At 43.2% G+C, this 17,983-nt stretch overlaps 1 protein-coding gene across 8 annotated transcripts in view; it reads left to right on the top strand.

Annotated features, from left to right (window-relative positions):
- The window catches only part of PTPN3 (protein tyrosine phosphatase non-receptor type 3), a 2,254,194-nt gene that overhangs the window by 656,704 nt on the left and 1,579,507 nt on the right, over positions 1–17,983 (top strand). For all 8 annotated transcript variants that reach the window (XM_069620560.1, XM_069620561.1, XM_069620557.1 and 5 more), the window contains one exon: positions 13,176–13,254. In XM_069620560.1, the coding sequence (XP_069476661.1) occupies positions 13,176–13,254 (79 nt within the window). Of the gene's footprint in view, positions 1–13,175; positions 13,255–17,983 lie in introns of those variants that run through there.

The following is a 17,983-nucleotide window of genomic DNA, read 5'->3' as shown; positions in this document are numbered from 1 at the left end:
GATCCAGGTTCAGGAAATTGTGCTCTCTTTGTGTAATATTTATGCGCCTAATATTAATGGTGATACCTTCTTTGATGAGCTACGACGTTGCCTGTTAGACATGGGTGGTGAGAATTTGGTGGTGGGCGGAGATTTCAACCTGGTTGTCGACCCCTATTTAGATAGGAATAGTCAGGTTGTTAGAGATGGTAGGAAAAAGGACAGAGCAGTTTAGCAATTGTTAATGAAAGACTTTGCATTATCTGATGAGTGTAGATTGGAGAACCAACAAGGGGGGGGGGGAGGGAGAGTACACCTTTCATTCAAGTGCTCACAATGTCTACTCTCGTATTGACAACGTGCTTACCTCAGGTGTTGTGACAAGGAACGTCAGGAGCTGTGAAATAAAGGGTATCATTTTATCTGATCATGCTCCGATTAGTTTAGTTCTTTCACCGAGTTATTAATCTAATAAGGCACGAGTCTGGAGATTGAATACAGCAATTTTGAAAGATGATGGTTTGAAGAAAATCTTGGTAGACAAGGCCCTTAATTACATGGATACCAACTTGAATGGAGAGGTTGGGATTGAGACTAGCTGGGAGGATTTCAAATGTCTGATGCGTGGTGTGTCTATGAAAGTGTCGGGGATCAAAAAAAAGAAAAGGGAGGAGGAGATGAAACAACTAAGTAACTCGGTTACTACATTGGAAAAGGATCTCATGAGACACTTTGATAGGGAGAAATACATGAAATTGATGAGAACAAAATATGAATTGAATAGGATCCTTAGTGAAAATGCTGAATTTGCCCTATTTAGGTCAAAATATAAATACTTTGAAGGCGGAGAGAAATGTGGGAGACTTTTAGGCCAAGGACAGGGGAATTTACTAGAGCAATAGGTGCTATAAGGAAAGGTGATGGGGTGACCAGGGATCCAAATGAGATGAATGATGTGTTTAAACAATTCTACATGAACTTGTACAGTGAGAAGAACCCTGTTGATACAGAGGAAATGGCCGCCAAGTTCTTTGAAAGATTGGACATGAAGCAGATGACAGAGGGAGAAAAATCTTTCCTGAACTCAGAAATATCTCTGGAGGAAGTCAAGAAAGCTGTATGGAGTCTGAACGTGGGTAAATGTCCTGGTCTAAATGGTCTACCTTCAGAATTCTACCGTGTTATGCTTGAAGTGTCCTAGGAATGATGAGAGACATGTTTCAGAATAGTAGAATAGGAGGTTCATTGTCACCATCTTTACGTCATGCAACAATATCCATTCTACTCAAACCAGACAGTTTGGAGTTAGGTCCAGGAAGCTACAGACCAATTAGTTTAATCAACTCAGATAGTAAAGTCTTGTCTAAAATACTGGCCACTCGGCTTCAGAAGGTCCTGCCGGGGCTAATTCATCCTAACCAGGCTTACTTCCTCAAAGGAAGAGTGTCATCAACAAACATGAGGAGATTGTTGTTGACCCTGGAAGAATGTCAGAAATCGAAGTTGGAGTCAGTGGCCTTATTCCTCGATGCCGAAAAGGCTTTTGATAGGGTGAGATGGGATTTCTTACTGTACACAATGGAAAGGATGAATTTTGGTTTGGAATTCTTAAGTTGGATGAAGGTTTTATATAATGGTCCAACTGCAGAGATTAACACTATTGGACAGATATCTGGGAAATGTGTGTTACAGCGTGGAACTCGTCAAGGGTGCCCTCTGTCTCCGTTACTGTTTCGTGCTCTCCTTAGAACCCCTGGCAGAGGCAATGAGATCAGAGATCCGAATTGTAGGGATCATCTATAATGGGACATGTCAAAAGCTATTGTTATATGCAGAAGACTTGCTGGTGCAGGATATGACGACATCAATTAGTCAGCTAATCAAGCTTTTGGAGGTTTTTGGCCAAATCTCAAACTTTAAGATCAACTGGCTGAAATCCGAGGCTCTGCCATGTTCAAATTATACACACCATGCAGTAGTCAGGAGTTTGGATTTAGATGGTGTGCCGATAAAATTAAGTACTTGGGCATCTGGGTCACTAAGGATATAAGTGAAATGGTGAAAGTAAATATGGACATGTGTGTTCAGAAAATGAAACAAGAAATTGACCGCTGGGATTCTCTTAACATGCCGTTGGGAGGCATAGTTAACGCCATAAAAATGACGCAGACACCAAAACATACTTCTGTATTAGGCATGATTCCACTCCCAGTGAGGAAGTCTGTTTGGAAAAAATGGACAGTATGCTCCAGTCTTTTATTTGGAATAAAGAAAATCCTAGATTAAAACTCTGGAAACTGCAGCTCTAAACTGACAGGGGAGGCTTGAACATACCGAACCTTGAGAGATGCCACCAGGCATTTACTCTAAGATATATCCTACCTTTCTTAACAATGGGCGATGATTGGGCTACAGTGGAAGCAAAGAGGGCAGGACCCTTGGATGCGTGAGCTATTCTCTCCACCACCAATATTAAAAGTGCTGGCGGTTCGGCTCAAACAGATTTCCTGATATCTACCTGGAAGGCTTATGAGGTCACGACTAAATTGAATTCTGGTAAGAATGATGCCTCTTCAATCTGGTTGAACCGAATGATTAAAATTGATAGTTCTATTTTGGAGAAGTTGGTTCTTTGCTGGGATTAAGAGAATTGAAGATTTATTTAAGGGTCAGAGTTGGAAAAATTTCAGAGAACTTCAAATTGAATTCAACTTGTCAGACTGCTTACATGGTGAATATGGGAAGTTGGGAAGAGCTGTGAATTTTTCGTCATTGGAGGGATCAACTTTATTGCCCAGCATCATGAAGATTAGTGGCAATGAACACTTGGCTTTCAAGATATACAATCTATTAAGTGAATTTTCGGAACCGGATCCTAAAATCCTGTTGGCCTGGTCAACAGTTCTGAAAGATGAGATGACTACAGACAGATGGTCAAATATCTGTGGTAACATCAAAAAGATGTCCTTGAATATAGGTGAAAAAGATCGCCAAGTAAAGATTCTTAAGTATTTTGGAGTCCAGTCCGACTATGAAAACATGGTCTAATAGACTCAGACATTTGCTGGAGATGTAGCCTGGATCAAGGTTCATTGGAGCACATGCTATGGGGGTGTCCTAGGTTGAAAGACTTTTGGAACGGGATCGCTGGGGTGATGAACAGGGTGTTAAGAGATGATCTAAATTATGATTTTGAATCTCTCATCCTGGGAGAAACCGACATATATGAGGACTTGAGCACACATCAAATCACCTGGGCCTTGAGACGAGCAGCGGTGGCAAAGAAGTTGATTTTACGTGACTGGAAAGCAAAGAACTCTTTGAATTGGCACAACCGGTTGGAGGAAATGTATAAAGTTTGCAATATTGAATGCATCATATTCTCAATGCAAATGGTCTCACGTTTTCAAAAGATCTGGGGGGCATTCCTGGACTTGGATCTGACATAGAACTTTAATTTCGCAGAAGCCAGCTGCTGCAGATGAGTAATTTTATGTTATTTTGAATATTACTCATATTGTTGCACAATTGCTATTACTGATATTGTTGCACAATTGCATATGATATGTGAATTTTGGCTAACCTGGGCTATTGATGTGGGGGCGGGAGGGTTTTCTTTTTTTTTCCACTACATGTTTGGTACTTTTCTTCTATCACATTAATGGTGGTTTTATTGGTTATCAACTAATATTTCTGTTTTTGTAATTCTTTGAATTTTGTCTTATGATTGATATCTTTAATAAATTGGTTAAAAAAAAAAAAATCTGACCTGCATTTCCTATTCATCCAGAGGTAGGTCTCGGCATAGCCCATAGATGAAGAAGGCCTCAATAGGTGCGGATTTACATCATACTTCATCTGAGACTCTTAAGCTGAATCTCAAATTATCCACATTGGATGAGGTTTCACATTTCACCTTCTTTCTAGATGCATGAATACATGGACTAGTTAATTTATTTGATTTGTATTTTTACCATGGAGCCTGAATGTTTAACGTTTTTTCAGATGCCTAAAACGCAGTACGCCCAGTATCACTGAGGCTTTCTTTATTTGTAATATTGTTTTGAGCAGGTCTGTAATCTAGAGACCATTGTTCATGCAATAAACTCTAGTTTGCTATTTATTTTTTATTTTGCAATTCTAATGAAATATGATTAAATCGTCGTCAGCAGTGTGGCGTATCAAAATGACACTGCTATAAATGCTACTTTTATATTACTAGGTATACTTTATACAACTCACATTTTATAGCCCTCATTTGATCAGAATTCTAGGTTCTCCTCTTCCTCCCCGACCCCAATGCCCTTCTATTCCATTACACTCTGCTATAAAAGTGATCAGCGACCTGTGGTTCTCAATGTTTTGAACTATGACGCCTTTGATCACAAATCTTGAGAACCTACGGTTGCAGGCCCCTTTGTAATAAAAAAAAAACACGATTGGTGGTGACCTAGTTTTGCACAGAGTATTCCACACAGTAAATGCCCCAGATTGGGGAATTTGTGGGTGGTAGTGTTTAAAGGTGTAAAGTCTCGGGTAAGGCAATCAACAAAAGGTTATGCAAACAAAAGTTTTGATTATTTTGCCCTTTATAGAGTTATTTGGGTCCTCGTGGCTACCTGTCCCCAGTGGTATGTTGGTGTATCGTACGCGCAAAGGCTGTAAGCTGTAGAGAGGTTGCCCTTGCACTAGATTGTTCGAATAGGTGCAAAAGAAATTGACTTTAAAACAACATGGCTCTTCGGCCCAAGACAAAGGACTTGATCAAAGAAAACTGGATAAGAGGCCGAAGAGCTATCCATTGATGCCAATTTCAGAAGGGATACACAAACCTTCTGTATTGACACTCCATATAATACTACACACAGAGAACAAATAGAGCTCTGTACTCTGTGGTAGTACAAAAGGGGTTACCAAATCCAGGACAGCTGGGTCATTTGCTGTTGGCAGCCGTGACTAGGTACAGGAAAATCCGCCAGCACTTTTTTAGTAACTGGTACTATATGACATAGGAAATAATAAAGCTGACATTTCTCCATTTGTCATAACAGTACACACATGCTGTATGAAACATGTGGTTTTAAAGTCAATTTCTTTTGCACCTATTCAAACAATTTAGTGCAAGTGCAACCTCCTCTGTACAGCTTACCGCCTTTGGGTGTATGATACACCAACGCACCACTGGGAACAGGTAGCCACGAGGACCTGAATAAGTGGTTAAAGGTGTCAATTCAGAAGAGTAATCACTTGGTGATTTTTTTTTTTTTTGTTGATTTAATCTAAAAGATTTTTACAAAAAGAAGGAAGAAGTGCATTGCTTGTACTTGTCCAAACCACGCTATTTGCCTACTCCAGTCTTCTCATAATGCTAAAAAGGAGAGAAGGAGAAGGGATCACAGGCTGACTGCTAGCCGAAGCGGCTGTAAGAGTGTCTTGTTCAAGTATTCTAGAATCTTGAAGGCCGCTAGTTGCCATGAGGTTCTGTCTCCTGCTATCAATTTAGCCCAACACGCGTCTGGATCACTGAGTTCGAACTCTGAAAATAAACCCTTCAGGTGCGCAATTCTTATTTGTCGTGTGCTGGGGCATGATAAGAGTAGAAGGCGAATTGATTCTATTTCTGGTGACCCCTTGCAAAAGCGACAGTTCTTGGACAAAGACTCTCCTCTGATCACCAAGATTTCATTAGTTGGTAGAAGATTCAACCTTGCTTTCATTAACCAATCGCGCGCCTGCCTACATGGGAATTTTTTGACGTAAGGTTGCAATTCATTGTACTTCCTGATGTTCAACGGCAGATGACGTGTCAATTTATTTTGGGCTGTTGCTGCTTGAGTTTGTATCCAATCAATCTCCTTTAATCTTGTTTGAATTTTAGTTGGATTTCTTACTAAAGTCTCTTCGTCGCATTCCGTGGTGGCCAATACCTATTCGTTTTGTTTGAACCAAGCCGAGTGCGTCTTATTTTTGCCACTCCTGCATTCTTTGAGAATAAGGTGCAGTGCTGTTGAGTCATCAGACATTATGCACTTGCGGTACAACATCAAAGTGTTAATTCTCACTAAGCCTCCCAGTGACAATAAGCTTAGTTCCTGTCTTATTATTGTTACCGAAGTAGAATTAGGGAAGCCTAACGTCAAGCTCCAGAAAGTCGCTTCCAATTTAGGCCACACAGTCGACGGTACATTTATTAATGCATCAGCTCCGTACGTAAGGGAGGGGACCACCTTTTTGTTTATAAAAGTCCAGAACTGGAATTAGCGAAAAACGGCCAAACTTTCTGTTGATGGCCTTTGCTTGTGCTGTTAACTTTTTGGTTGTTGCTTTTAGGTGGTCCTGCATTGCCAATTCCGTTCTTGAGCTGTCTAATATCACCCCCTGGTATTTAAATTCTTTAACTTTTTCCACCGGATGACTTTCGAGATTTACAGAGATGTATTCACTGCGTTTGGCATTTTTCTCCATGATGAGAAATTTTGTCTTGTCTTGGTTGATTTCTAGGTGATTGATTTTTGTGTATTCGGACAAGTTGGCTAGTTGACGTTGCAGGCCCACTGAAGTGTAGTCCATGAGAATCAAGTTGTCTGCGTAAAGCACTCTGTTTACATGGCAGTTTCCCAGTTTGGGTGGAAAACAATGTACCCCTTGACTTGACTCTTGCAGGTCAACCATGAATGCAATGAAGAGCGCCGGGGCCGGGGGACACCCCTGTTTGACTCCTCTTGTTGTTGGTATTTCCAGTGAGAGGAGACCTTTCTGATTTAACCTAGCTCTCATTGTGGTTCCCCTATACAGCTCTTTGATCGGGTCCAGAATCGAGGACGGGCAACCCCAGGTCTCCAATTTTGACCACAACATTGGGCGTTCCATCTTGTCAAATGCCTGGGTCAAATCGATGAAACAAATGAACAATCGAGGACCACCTTCTAACACTCTGCTTTTCAGGGCGCTTAACGCCAAAATGTTAACCGACGTTCCCATGCCTTTTTTGAAGCCAGTTTGTAGGTGGTCCCTGCATGGTGCTTGTTTAGCCCAGTCGTTGAATCTCTTCAGTAAAAGTGACCCAAATAACTTCCTCATGCAGTCGAGTAAGGCGATTGGCCTGTAGTTCTTCGGGTCTTCTTTGTTTCCCTTCTTGTATATAGGGATCACAATTGCTGTTTTCCAGGATGGTGGAATAGATCTCAACATTATACATCTCTGGAAAATTTTGCTAAGGAGCTTTGCCCATTCTGTTGTGAACAGTTTGAGGTCCACGTTTGTGATGCCGTCCGGACCTGGGGCCCGTGAGTTTTTCAGATTCTTTATTTGATCGGTGATGTCGTCAATATTGCCGATGTTGACCCACTTCGAGGGTTCCAACCTTGTCCTCTCGTTTATTGTTGTTACTGATGCTTTGAATAAAGTCTCGAAAAAGTTCGACCACGTAGATGCGCCGATGTTTGATATGAAGGCTGGCTCACCTATGGAGGTGGCTGAGTTTAGCAACTGCCAAAACACTCTAGTGTTGTTAAGGGCCATTGCTTTTAGATTATGCTCTGCGCCTTGTTGATAGAGTATACGTTGATGGTTTTTTAACCACACTTTGTAATGACGGTTTGCTTCTGTGGCCTTCTCCATCGCTGATTGAGTCCCCTTCAACTTGGCTTGTCGTTTTAGTCGACGCATTTCTTTTCTCCTTGTCACCAAATTTTTATCATAAACGTGGTTGGTATTCCGTTGTGTACTTCTTGTTCCAGTCTGATGTTTATACATTTCTAACAAGGGCAGATAATCCGTTTGTTCAGTGGCTGCCCCATATGACTGTGATTGATACTTTGCTTGGATCTCGCATATCGCTGCAGCTGAAATTTTCAATCCAGTTCTTTGGTTATTCACACTCAGCTGTGACTGTGCATATGTTGTTTTGGACTGTTTCGTCTGCCACGTTGTAGTTAGCAGATTATGGTCGCTTGCTGCCGTCTTTTTGACTTCGAACGATGTAGTTACAGATAAAAGTGCTGTAGTCACAAAAATGTAATCTATCGTGGCACTGATTGTGTCTCTTGACCACATTGCGACACGTTCTGAGTCTGGATATGCTGTGTCTAGGTTGTGAAAATCCTGCGAGGACATTAGTTTTAACCACTCTCTTCCTCTTTGCGCTGCGCGACCATTCATGTTCTGATGTTTGTTTGCCATTGGACAGGTGCCGTTGATGTCACCACAAATCAAGAGGTATGGGGTCAAGTGCTCGATCCGAGCGACGTCAATTGCCTGTTCTATCATGTCCAAATACTCTGTCGCTTAACGCCGCCGGATTCCAATAGGTGTTGATGATGATGATGACCGATAAAGTAGTTACTTTTTGGTCATTGTCAGAGGACCACGTTACTTTGGTCATCAGGATGTAAGGGTTCTTTAGCATTGTCACTTCTAAAGTAATGCCACTTCCTTGGCGACACGCAGTTAATATTCCAGAGGACTGTCTTTCCAATTTGCCTTTCTTTGCCGACGCTAGGGTTTTCGTATCCCTCCAAGATTGGGGCCTCTGTGAGCCAAGTTTCTTGTAAGCAGAGGATGTCGTAGTCCGCAAGCACGATGACCCCTTTTCTCGTCAGGTGAGAGTGACCCCTAGTGTTCCAAGAGCCCACCCGAATATGAGAATTTACTGTTGTCGTTGTCAAACATGTTTTAAGGGTGGGCTCGTAGCACCGGGATTGCTATCTTTTTGTCTCCCTCGACAGGACTTTAGGTAACCAGGACCAAATACCCTGCTTCGTCGTTTTTAATTTGGCCGCACTTGATTTTTCTACCTCTGTGTCTTTCATGGAGACTTTTGTTTTCGTGGAATTTCGGCCTTCTTGGTATAATGTTGGAGACTGGTTTCTGACCGAACTTCTGCTGGTCCGTCTCTGTCTACTTGTGTCTTCTCTGTGTTTTTTATAGATCTCTCTATGGCCCCGCGGTTTTTCTTCTTGCTTCACCTGTGTCCACCCCTTTTTTGAGCCTCCTTTCTCGTGGGATACGTCCCGGATTCTTTTCCTGAACTCTTGGGGTGTTTCAGATCCTTCTCTTGTTTGCCTCGCGTTGTGAGGATCCGACTTTTTTTTTTTTCTTACTGGGTTCATAGCCCGATGCTCTTGTGGACTCAGTAATGTCGTATCCCAATTTCAACAGGGCCCTTGTTTCTTCTTTTAGTGACTCATACACTGCTTCAGACGCAATGTATAGGTGCGCTATCGGTTTGTTATGTCGATGACTCGGGTCTACAATGAGAAAATCTTCTGTCCTAATTCTCCTTAGGTGCGGGATGTACCCCAGAAGTTCCAAAACTGCCCTACGATTTAGAATTACATCATCGTCGTTACCAGGGATCAGTTCCAATTTTAAGATCCATTTCCTTTTGTCGACGACTTTCATCTTCTTGTGGTATTGCTCTGTTCTCGAAACAAAATGCACTTTTCTGTTTGTTCCTGAGTTCTCTTCTGGTCGAAAAGTTCATCTTGATGGCTCCTTCCTTATGTATCCCTTTTCTTCCTTCTTAGATGTTGTTCTGGACTCCTCATCTCGCTTTATCTTTTTTGTCCCTTTCTTACGTCGATCATCGAGGGTAAAAGAATCCTGGTCCTTTTCGTCTTTCTTTGACTTTCTTGCTTTGGCAGTTTCCTCTCAGTAAGCTTTTTTTGGGAAGCTTTGTATTCAGTGCACTTGAGGCCGGACTGTTGTTCACACTAAGATGTTGGCTCAGATTCATCATGTTTTCATCTTACAGAAAGTCCTCTATCGTCTTAGGCGAACCACCCCGACTTGGGATAATGGGTCTTTCTTTAGTAATGTTCGTGTGTTGATCCTCCTAGTCCTCGGTCTCGTGCACTGTCTGTCGGTTTGTTGGTTGTCTTTTCGGCATTCTCCCTTCTTTTGGGTCTTGTTTTTGGGTCTTGCCATTGTCCCTCAGCCCAATAGTCAATGTTGTTGATTTGTTTTTGCCTCCCAATGGTATGTCTTCAGCTGGGTACTTATTCAAGTCTTTCCTGTCCTTTTCACTCTCTTGGTGGACCGTATTGTTTATCCTCTGTTCCTTGAAAAGTTGGTCTAAAGTTTTTTTGTACTTGATGTGGTCTTCGTGGTATTCCGTTCGCTGTCTCCATCGTTGACTCTTTTGTCAGGTCAATTGTAACTTCTGTTTGGGTACTAACGGCTTTGCTACCTCCCGTCGAAACAGACCCAGCTGGCTTTGTAGCAAAGTCTAGAGTACTACAGTTTTCAGTTGGTGTAAAGTTTGTTACTTTTTTCTCTTTTGCCATAATGAATGCCTCCAAGAAGATCAGTTTGCTATTCATGATAGCCTGTATTGAGGTGTGGTCTTTGAGGCTTTCACTGATTGATTCATAGAGTTCATAAATGGCGATAGGGCTATAGTGATCGATGACATTATTGAAAAGATGCCTGCTTTCTTAGCCGATTTCTCCGATGCTGTTAAACCTAAGGACGCTTCTGGTCGCCAATCACTTGACATAGCCTTCTGCCCTAAGTATTTTGTGGGACCATGGGCAGGGTACCCCCTCGGACAATCCAGTGAGGCTCTCCGATTGTGCGCATCACTCGGGGTTGACATCAGAATCTTGTTCCTGGAGCTTTCGAATGTGCCCCGCCCCAAGGTTCTCTCGTTGGTTATTTCGATTAAGCTCGGTTTCTCATTGCCGTTCACCACCTTAGCTACTACAACTTCCTCTTCCATGTTCGGCTTTTGGAGCTGAGGATTACTGTGTGTGTTTGGGCTTCTCTCCCAACTCAATTCATTATCTTCCGAGGAAATATTCAGAATTTCTTCTTGCAGCGTGGCCTTGTTAATGTTTTCTGTTCTCCTTTTAGACCCACTTTCTGTGGCCCCTTTCGGCTCTTCAGTAGGTTCTTTTGTCAACTTGGGACACGCCTGCTGTTAGCCAATTGTGGCTCTTTCGCCATTATTTGGAGCCGGGGGGGGCTTCTCCCGACTTAGTGGTCGGCTCTGGCTCCAGGGGTGCTTCTCCTCCTTCTATCGAGTCCCTGTGCGGTAAGACTTGAACATCCTCAGTTCGTCTACATTTGACTTGTGGCCTGCATTCTTGAAGTGCTTGCAGGATCTCCTCATCAGAGAGTTTCACTCTATTTCTACTCGAACTTTTAGAGCCTAGCTGGAAGTAGTTCTTTAGGTTGTGACCCCCTATTGTTTTTATAGGCACTCCCTTTTTTGGGGGTTTCGTCACGAGTAGTGTCATCTTTCTCTTTGGTTTTTTTTGCCGTTCTTAGCTTAAGTTGTTTATTTTTACCTTTCCCTTGCTTCCTCTCTCGATTTACCTCTGGCTGTGTTTCACTGTGATTTCTTTTTCTCTTGTGGTTTTTTTCTATCGTTTTGTTTGAATCAGAGGCTTGTTCTGTATTTTCGTCCAGGTGTTCTATAATGTCGTGTTCAGAAAGTTCTGAGTTTAACTGCGGCGGCACGTGAATCTGAGCTTTTGTTGTCTTGGCGTTCATGGTACCTGCTTATTTATTGTGCAGCGTACCAACCTCATTTGCCGTCCCCTCCGTAACCGACCCCTGTTGTTGCCCCACCTCCTGCACCGAATCCTTGCCGCTTTCGCTCCCTTCCACCTGGACCTCTTTCTGTCCTTCCAACTCTCCACGTCGGCCAAGTCCTACGGTGGGGGATACGTCTGATAGAAATCCGTTACTAGGCAGTAAAACCAGTATTTTAGCTTGAGTACTTACTTGCCGCTCTATTGCACCTTCTCCCGATGGATGCGAAGGCTCCGGCGAATGCTCAAGCCTCCTTAGAACTGCTCCAGCATTGTCATTTTCGACTGCTTGACTTCCCTGCGGCTCTTCCGGTGTACTTGACATTGCACTTGAGGACGCCGGTCTACCTATTCGTGAGGGTGGCTTCTTCTCCATGTTTTTTAGTCCCGTGGACTTGGAAGCTACGAGTAGCACACCCTCCGTGCCCCCACGCTGCCTCGAACTCCTCAGGCAACGGCTTGCTTCCTCTTCTGGCAATGGACTCAATGAGTTTGACTCTGAGGAAAATTGGTCAGTTTTTGCCGTCCTGCCCGTCCTGTCCGACATGACTGCAGGACTGCTCGCACTCGGCTCGCACTCCACTACGCGGCCAGCCGGTAGTGCGTAGAGACTCCTCCTCCTTTCCCGCAGCAAATACCGTGGACAGACTCAGCAAGGTTCTGCAGGACTGCTCACACTCGCTTGGTGATTTTAAATTACACTTGCATATTAAAGTCATTAGAAAGCCCACATCTAAATGTCATTAAAGATCTTTTAACTTTGCAAGATAAAGTTATACTGCAAATTGAAGATCAAATGAAAAGTATCTCCAGTCAAGAATTTATTTTTTTTATAGAATCCTAATTGCCAAAGATGGTTATATTCATGATACTAGAACTTCTTTAATAATACCACCTTACTAACTTATTTCTTAATACAGTGCTCAACATAAGATTTTATAGCTTTGAAGATCATTTTTAGAATCATCCAATTTATTGATACTCCATTTATCAACCTTGTATGCATGAAAGTCTGAGCTGGCCCTGATTGGATTGGAACTTGTGACCTGCACATTGAACCGAGGTCAATTTTGCAATGTCAATGAATTGAATGCAGCTACTCTTGTTGCCTAGCAGTAACAATATTATTGCACTTCCAACGCAGACGTAAGCGGAGTAAGGCACTGTAGCTTTGTAGGTTGTGACATTTACAAATTAGAAAGTTGTTGCGAGTATTCAAAACAAATATATATTTTCTAACATCAAGACCCCCTATCCCAGATTCACACTTTTGGGTCGTAGAATATGATGTCTAGCTTTTACTCCATTAACCTCTGTGCGACATCACACATTGTTATTTTAAAATATATAATATGATCAAATTTAAAAAGGAAAGGGGCATCCCAGAATTCTTCCCATAATGCCAGAGTTGCAGAAGGGAGCCCTTTTCTGTCTCAATGCCAGATGTCGACTTGGTTTAACAGGCAGCATTGAGATCTGGGTGTTTTTCTCTTCCCAGTGTCCTAAATGTGTTTGGAACAAATAAACATTGTAGTCATTTGTAATAGCCTTGTTTTTGATGCTAAAATATGTGTTCCTAATGTTATAACATTAGTCAAATGTTTCTCCAAAAATACTGTAATCAGAACACTGACTTAATCTTCTGAAACCATGTTGTAGGGGGCTTTCCATGTTCTGTGCATTTTCGAGTACGATTTTTTATACCAGACCCCAACACGCTACAGCTGGAAATGACAAGGTAATGATTATTTTTTTTAAGTACTGCATGGAAGGAATACATTTAGTGCAGTATTAAAAATGTCAAGAGGAATTTATTTTGTGTACAACTAATCTTAATGAATTTGGTTATTTTAGCATGTCTCGATGAAATCGGCCTGGTAAATAACGTTACACAACTCATTTAACATTGCCAATAGTATATTTCATAGTACCTTTTCCTATGTTTGGATTACAATTTAATTATGATTTATAATCCGGTTATGTTTGGGTTAGTAGAGCACATTGAATTTTCTTTCCAATTGGTCAACAAAACAATACTACTCCCAGAATTTCACCCCACATTCTTAGACACTTTTGATTACTGCTTTACAGTTTAGCAGTATGTCAGCACTGAACAATTGCATGTTTCCTCACACTCCTTCTATACAGCCCTCCTTTAACCACACAAATTCACATGATTTCTCTAAAAATACTAATCACTTTAAATGACAATTCACCAAAATGTCTTTTGTATAGGATTTATGTAAACACGCTCTGTATATTTACACATTAGTTATTCATGTATTTATATTGTTACTTTCCCATGCCTTTGAAATATGTCGTCCCCTAAACTGCCAGGTTCTCAGCTATTCCGCTGTAGTACATTCACTTCAATTCAAAATGTAACATTTATATTGCATGTTTTGCAACGTCATGTGCTTGTGTATTGCTGCATATTAATGTAATATTTTAATGGATTTCCGTTAGTACAAGTTATGCATTTTAGCATGTACAAATTGATAACACTACAATTTTTTTAATGCAAACTGAAACACATCCTAGTTTGCAGAAATGGCCACTTGAGATGGTAGTTTTAGATACACTGAGATAGATAAGTGCAATTAATTACTCTGCCATAAACTGGAAATTTTAATGTTTTCTCTGGCTCCATGTCCTAAACGAACACTTCCAAACTTTGTTGTAGCTAGAGAGTCCTTATGTTTACTTCCAAAGCAATCAAAATACACTTGTGCCGCTTTGGCTGTATCCCATGCTCACGTACAATTGCTTCTGGACACCCCACAGCATATTGATATTCTTATTTATGGCTCTGCAATGCCTGTCCCCAAGAGCCAAATCCACACTAATTTCAGGATCGCTGGAAAAATTATGTTCATACACTGAATCCAAAAAAGGGGTGGGGGACGTTTATATACTTAGCCGTCCAAGTTATCCTGAAAACCTAGCGGGATTGTGTTTTTTTTGGACCGGATTGTAATCTGTAGGTGGCTGTCGGGGACTACATATAGGTAAACATTTTTGAGCCGGACACCATGCACCATAGATCAGTGGTTATAATAGCCTTTACTTGTGCTGGAAAAAGATTAAATGTCTCAATTTTCGACATTCATTTAATCTATTTTAATAAATGTCAAAATGCGTGTGTGAGTTTGTGGCTTGGCGAAGCGTTTCTTCCTTAGTTTCACCAATCTGCACCAAATTTTGCATAGTTACCTGTTGGGACCCTCCGGACATTACTGGCAACATGACACCCCCACCCCTTTCCTGGGATTTCAGCATCTTCACACATGAGACGGTTGCCTGAAATCGGTGAAACATCAATGTGGTCGTAGGACAGGTGCCTAAATAGGAACAAAACTTGAGGTCTGTAAAGGGTTCTCAAAAACCATGCTTCAAGAGCCTAAAATGCACGGTTATCGAGATATTTGCACTACAATGAACTGCACCACACCAGGGTGAGGCGACAAGTGGGGCGAGAGCACAGAAGGTCCCAATATGCAGCAGCCCACCAACTCTCGACTCCCCCCAACGTCTGCTCTTGGTTATGTCAGCCAGCCACATGCACCCATTCTCAGGCAGTTTACGTCATGGTGCAAAGCACTTCAAGCGATAAGAGAATCAGAACAGAGAACTACAAGATAATTGATTTTCAACAATTTTTGAGTGTTATCATGTCTGTCTAGAGAACTCAGAGAACAGGTACTTTTCTAGTTTTTAAATATAGCTCACACAGTTGTGCATGATGCTGCTTAAGAATACTAATAGTGGTAGCAAAAAAACTAGTGTATACTTTTGTGCAGTTGCCGCTCTGTGTTGTTAAATATGACAAATTGTTATTCCAATTCATGCTCCGACTACTTTTGATTCCTGTGGCATGGCTTTTAACAGCTTCTAAGAGGTGGTGGGTGCCCTCACATTCTCTCATCCCCTATTTATGTGCTTATTGTCTGATGTCCTGCCCCCCTCACCTCCATCCTTATTCATGGTCCAGAAACTCTAAATGGGGGAGAGGAGATGGTACCCCTGGTACACAGAACCCTTTCCGTTAAAGGATCTATGCTTAATACCCTCTTTATAGGAACCAGTGTTACCCCAACCTGCTTGTTTTTTTAAATTAACCATTGTATTGGTTTTACTTGGTTTACAATTGGTTTTACTAGGCATTTGTGATTTCCTCTTAAAATGTTCTCATCAACGTTATTGTATTTGTGCTATAGTCTATTTGTCCTGTGTAGAGTAATATATTTTCTTTTAGCTATAGAATTGTTTTAGTTTTGACTTTTGGATGAAGCCAAGTTGGGTTGTGATCAAAGCTTGAATGTATGTTCAGCAGTTTTTACTCTTGTCATTTTTGCCTAATCTCAATTTTGTTTTCTGGAGTTGCCTGAAGATATTCTGTTGAGTGAAGGTTACAATTGGGCTCATAATGCACAGAACATTTGTTTAATATGTTGCAATAGTTGAGCCTTATGTGGATTGCCCATAGTCAAAATAAATGATGTAGTGGAATGAGAAGCGGCAGGGTAAGGGTGGACATAAATTCTGTAGGAAAATGTACTATATTTCAGACAATGGCTTGTCCAATTAGAAGAATGTTCTTGATGAAGCGCTCTTGGAGCTTATCACAAAACACATGCTCACTGCAAATAACCCCCAACAACATTTGGCATATCTTCTAGACCCATGGATTTTGTGAAATGTATCTCGTCTTTCACATGAGCCCCTGATTGTTTACTTGATCATTTCTGTTTGCTATGTGACCCATACTTCTGTGTCCTGTCCCCTTACCGCCATACTGTATGGGCATCCCTAGCTAGGGACGGGAGATGGAACCTTTTCCACCAGAAAAACATCTTCTTTCCCTTTACATTTAGAGGCATGTGGCAACGCGGCCCTGGGAGCGTGAGCCCTCCTGACTCTGCCCACCGACGCCACTCGCCAGTCCTCTTTTCCACATCGACTGGAGCGGACTGATTTCACCATCACTCTTGGGTTTGACTTCAGCCTTGTAATTCCACACGCTCTTCCCTGTATACTTCTGTTTTTAGTCTTTTGTTTTTTATCTGTAATCATGTACTTGGTCCTCTGGAGCCACGCTCCTCCCCGGCCCCTGTAGATGTCTTTGAGCTTCAGCCGGTGTCCAGCCTGTGAAGGGCTCTTCCCTATGTCCGACCCCCATGCTCTTTGCCTCCCTTTCCAAGGCCCCGAGCCCGGCTGGGAGGGTTGTACCGCATGTGACGCCTTACACCGCACGCTCTGAAGAACAGGTAAGCTCGGTGGAGAGAGCTCTTCGAACGATTGCCTCCAGAGGACTTGATGGACTTTGTCAGGTACAAGTCAAGGCCCAAGGTAGGGCTGCTTTTTTCATCTGCACCCCGCAAAGGTGACTCCTTCGCAAGGAGGCGTCTGAGCGGGAGGGACTGTTGAGGTTCTACCACCAGCACGAGTACCGAGGCTGCTTCAGCTACCGGCCGCCAGACCGAGGGATCTCTAGATCCTACCGGGCATGTTGCTGAGGGACCGCAAGGTTCTTTTACCGGGTGTCCACCGGAGGGGCTGCGCCATACTACCAGACGAATATCTGAGGGGGCGCCTGTACGCAGCACTACCGGCAGCACAGCCAAGGGCACAACGCCTAGCAGGCCCCACCCTGAGGTGCAGGGTAGGGCTGCAGCTCCACCGCCAAGAGTCTTGGAGGAGCACGGGCCCAGCGCAGCAAGCACCACGGTGCAGGCACGTGGCATGCAGCCCGACGAGATGGCCGCCGCACCAGATAAAATGGCTGCTTGTCCGATACCGCCCCCTGGTGCGGAGCAGGTGGGAGAACGAGTTTCAAGGAGGGACTGGTCTTCACCAGGTACGTGGCCCATTGCATATCCTTCAACGTCGCAGGATAGATACACCGCAAAAGGCAACAAGACAGAGTACACCCAGACCTCAGCAACCTACTCCTACGGCACCTAGCGCCCGACCGGCCTGCGAGGACCGATTCTTCGAGAAATTCCTCACGCTTATGAGATCCTGTCAGGTGGGCACCATCCTTAGGAATGTGATCAGGGACATGCTACCTCCTGTCCCGCCCCCTGTGCCCATAGTCATTCCTTCTATGGCTCCAGCGCCTCAGGCCCCAGCGCAGCCTCTGCTGCCTCAGCCAGCTCCAGTGGTTCCAGCCCCTCCGCCTTCTGCTCCATCGGCAGTTCCAAACTAGCCTCCGCAGCAGCCTCCAGCCCCAGTCGCCACACCTCAACCTGCGGCGCACAGTACTCCTCCCCCTGTCCCTGAACAGCCGGACACCCTGGTGGACACCGGCGAGGAGGAGGACCCTGACACGCGGTCCTCAGCCAAGGCTTTTCATGATCAGTTTGCAGGTCTGGCCAAATACCTGCGGCTTCCACAACCCGAGGTTGAATAACCAGAGCCGGGGGGGTCCTGCTGTAGTCATCACTTAAGTCCTGCGGCTAGAACAG

Source organism: Ambystoma mexicanum, chromosome 5q, assembly GCF_040938575.1.
Source record: "Ambystoma mexicanum isolate Mex_15411 chromosome 5q, UKY_AmexF1_1, whole genome shotgun sequence".
Classification (NCBI taxonomy): domain Eukaryota; kingdom Metazoa; phylum Chordata; class Amphibia; order Caudata; family Ambystomatidae; genus Ambystoma; species Ambystoma mexicanum.
This window is presented reverse-complemented; position numbering and strand designations above follow the sequence as displayed.